The 3573-nt window shown below is 38.3% G+C and overlaps 2 protein-coding genes across 2 annotated transcripts in view; both read right to left on the reverse strand.

The window, feature by feature from the left end:
* Positions 1 to 937: 937 nt before the first annotated feature.
* On the reverse strand, positions 938 to 3396 carry LOC131887427 (uncharacterized). Its single transcript, XM_059236033.1, has 4 exons — positions 2573 to 3396; positions 1999 to 2444; positions 1167 to 1434; positions 938 to 1090 (listed from the first exon to the last, which is right to left on the reverse strand). The coding sequence occupies exons 1-3, from the start codon at positions 2654 to 2656 to the stop codon at positions 1338 to 1340; spliced, it is 627 nt and encodes a 208-aa protein (XP_059092016.1). The 5' UTR covers positions 2657 to 3396; the 3' UTR covers positions 938 to 1090; positions 1167 to 1337.
* A 4-nt stretch (positions 3397 to 3400) lies between these two features.
* The window catches only part of LOC131887422 (uncharacterized), a 10625-nt gene continuing 10452 nt past the window's right edge, over positions 3401 to 3573 (reverse strand). Inside the window, exon 8 of the mRNA XM_059236030.1 lies at positions 3401 to 3507. The gene's annotated coding sequence lies outside the window, so the exon portion shown is untranslated. The remainder of the gene's footprint in view (positions 3508 to 3573) is intronic.

The following is a 3573-nucleotide window of genomic DNA, read 5'->3' on the forward strand; positions in this document are numbered from 1 at the left end:
TTGTACAACACCATTGAAAATGCTAAATGAGCTTATTTTATCAAACAAAACTTCATAAACAACAAAACAATGAGCACTTGGAAAGATTGGCATAGGCTGAAGTTTTTTTTTATTATTTCTATATTTGTGTAAAGCATAACAAATTTCTTAACGTACCGTAGTATGCCAAGACAATATAAAGCATCTTTGAAGTTTATTTGCATCCTTATTTGCATCCTGGGCTATATTTTTGGCATTTTTGATCTTGAGGTCCTTTTTATGCTTAATTTTGAGCACCTTAGTTAGTATCTAATCAGTTGTCACTAATGAGCACAAAAATGTCTTATTTCTCATAGCTCAATTTGAAAATGTATTGTCTAAAGTGGAACAAAAAATTTTTTAATGGCTATATATCGTCTTTTTCTTAGTGCAGCAATTACAAAACAGGTCAAAATTCAGAGTTGTGATGAAATTGGCCCAAAAACGTCTTGAATGGAACATCAAATTAAGTGACATTCGAAAAATTTGATGACTTTTGCCTCTGTTCTGCTCCTCGTTTTCAGGTTGAAGCCCTGTAGTCTTTAACCTTTCAAAACAGCCATATTAGCCTATCCCTGGTTACGAAAAACTTCCTTAGTTATGTAAAGGCGGGGATAGAAAATCCACGTTGCAAGTACGTTGAGCTTGCAATATGTATTTTTCAGTTATTTTCCAATGTTAATTTTGTAAGAATCTAGTTCTTTCTTAAAAATTAAAAATTTATGCATCTTTTTCAAGTTATTTTTCTCGTAAAACACTTGTTTTTGGCAAAAAAATCAGTAAAAGGCAAAAAATCAGACTTCTTCAGTTCAGACCATCATAGGCACAATATGGCCTGGAGATTAACGAAATTTTTGCATTATAATCAGGAAAGCAAGATTATTAATTTCTGCTCCATATTATTTAACTGAAAATTGGTGGGTTAAATTTACGGTATTATTTTTATCAAGATCAAAGCGTTTTTGACTTACTTGACGGTATTTCGTATAAATGATTTTCAATCATGGAGCTGATATTGGTATAGCTTGGCGATTTGTGAGATGAACCAATTCCAACCTTCTGACAAATCACTCTTCAAAAAAAGAATTACGAACGTAAATTTAATGATTTCATGTGTCAGCTAATTTTCTCTGGGTTTGAAAACTTACATAGCAATCACCAAAAAGACCAAAACAAAGCTGACTGGGACAAGTATCCAGGTAAACTTCAGCCATTGTGATAGTCCCATCATGTTGTTTGGCCAAGGAATGTTTTTCTCCAAAGAGCCGTAATCATTCTTGACTATAACATGCAACTTTGTCGTTTCGGGAGGAAAGTCTTTACGTAGAAATGGCATCATGATGGTCCATAAGGTGTTCCTCATTTTCAGATGCATTACCCAAAGGCTTAGCGGTGGGAAGCTCTTCGAAACTAAAACTAGAAACCAACATGTCTTGGCTGAGAAAGGGCAAGCCAACCTTTGACATATTTCTGTCGGTTTGCAGATGAACAAGTAAGTATTTTTTTTTCAAGTCATGTGTTTTTTGACTGTCAAAAGGTACGTTTGGGATCTTGACATGGGACGCATCCGAAAAATGGGGTACAAGTATGGTGTAGTCAAATGGTTTCAGGATATTCAACGTTTTCATGGCAAAGAAGAAAAATGAAAAGTGGCTTTTTATGGGAGCGAATCAAAGAACGTGGAACAAATTGTGCTTATGTGTGGGAATTAACCATTTAGTATCTCTTAGGGCGGCTTTACACAAGGATGGAAAACCGAGATTGAATTCGGTTCGAGGATTGAAATAGGACTAGTGGTTGAGGCGAGTTCGGAAAAAGACTTGAGTCCAGCAGAGGACTCCAGTCTTTCACCGTACTCAAGTCGAACAAAAAGACTCATGCACCAAAAATTCGCGTTAACCTCAAACAACACTAGTCCTACTTCAATCCTGAAACCGAATTCAATCTCGGTTTGCCATCCTAGTGTAAAACCGCCCTTACTCTTTTTCATCCTGACACTCCGAATCAAAGCAAGTCAAAAGATGGATCTGGTCTGATCTTGGACCTGGATTGGCGAGAACGGTGAATGAAATATTTTCCAATCCAATACTCGATTGACCAATTGAGTTCGAACTTGGTGGAAAATTGACCTCTTCGATGGCAATTCGATTCGACTCCATTCGATTCGAGGGTGTGAGAACATTACTTCTTTCATCCTTGTGGACGACGGTGCACAAAACATGCCTGTTTTCATCTTTGCGATCGACGATGTAACGAAAAACAGTGGTCACTTGGTACACATCTCCCCGTCTTTGACTCTGTCTTTTTAATGCCTTTAATTGACCGACATTGGTTTGGCCCTCAAAAATTAAGCCTTTTAACGGACTATCGGGACTTGATGTAAGTGCTTGGCAAATAAACTTTTCTTCTTGATTGTGAATCCATTTCTAAAAGTATGAAAGGTTCTTGTTTGAGACGTTGAATATAACTTGTGAAAGGCAGTTTCTTCTTGAGCAACAATGCTATGAATGATGATAGATATCATATTCGACAGACAAGGAGTGAATTTCTTTACCTTTGACCCCTCGGTTCTGGTTATGTTAGGAGGTGTAAGATTTTCGATTTGAGCTCTTTGCTTCGTCTTGGACTTCTTTTTCATCGTCTTCGTCGTCGTCGTCGTGGAAGTTTTTGTTGTTGTTGTGGTCGCTGTTTCTGCTTGTGGTGATACGGAGGTTGCGCCCAAAAGACGTGATCGGATGTCTCCTGAGAGCTTTGTTCCATCCGTGACAAGGTACTCACGAACACCATTTCGAATTTGTTCACCTACGCAAACAAAATGAAGTTCATCCCCTTCCTTGATGTTTGGGACTTGGAATGGACCCTCAAATACAATTGTCCGCTCGGCAAATGCCGTTTTGAACTCGTGTTTTGTGGGCTTCAAAGTCGTCACGGGTTCACTCCCGTTTTGTAACGGACTCAAAACGGCTGAGATCGCGGCCTTGGGATATCCACCTTTGGCTATACATTTGATCAATCCTTTGGAGTGCTAAAATTATCAAAACACTAGGATGCATGGTCTAGGTTTTTGCCTTAAAGTTACTTTTTTTGTAACACAACAATTAACTCCATTCAGCTGAACTGAATGGATAAGTAATCAGTGGGCACCTGGGTAACATTGGAAGAAGTTCGAACATCAGTTAAAGGTAAGGGTGGATTTCTTTACGGTCTTGAGGTGAAATTGATCCATCTTCATATGTAGGTAATTCTTTCGAAGAGAGGGGTTTTGGGAGGGAATGGGTGGGCTGTACCAGACAATACTAACAGAACAGAAATGAGATTGACTGAAGTCCAGAAACATGAAACATGACGCACAAGTGTTCATTTATGAGATTACTTGAACCTTTGGATTTCTTTACGGTCTTGAGGTGAAATTGATCCATCTTCATATGTAGGTAATTCTTTCGAAGAGAGGGGTTTTGGGAGGGAATGGGTGGGCTGTACCAGACAATACTAACAGAACAGAAATGAGATTGACTGAAGTCCAGAAACATGAAACATGACGCACAAGTGTTCATT

The sequence above is a fragment of the Tigriopus californicus genome, chromosome 9, assembly GCF_007210705.1.
Source record: "Tigriopus californicus strain San Diego chromosome 9, Tcal_SD_v2.1, whole genome shotgun sequence".
In the NCBI taxonomy this organism is placed as follows: Eukaryota; Metazoa; Arthropoda; class Copepoda; order Harpacticoida; family Harpacticidae; genus Tigriopus; species Tigriopus californicus.

Coding starts and splice junctions, on each gene's coding strand:
- LOC131887427 (XM_059236033.1), bottom strand. CDS start 2,656: ATGAAAAAGAAGTCCAAGACGAAGCAAAGAGCTCAAATCGAAAATCTT. Junction 2,445..2,572: donor CCAGAACCGAGGGGTCAAAG/GTAAAGAAATTC, acceptor TCATACTTTTAG/AAATGGATTCACAATCAAGA. Junction 1,435..1,998: donor GAGTGTCAGGATGAAAAAGA/GTAAGGGCGGTT, acceptor GTTGGTTTCTAG/TTTTAGTTTCGAAGAGCTTC.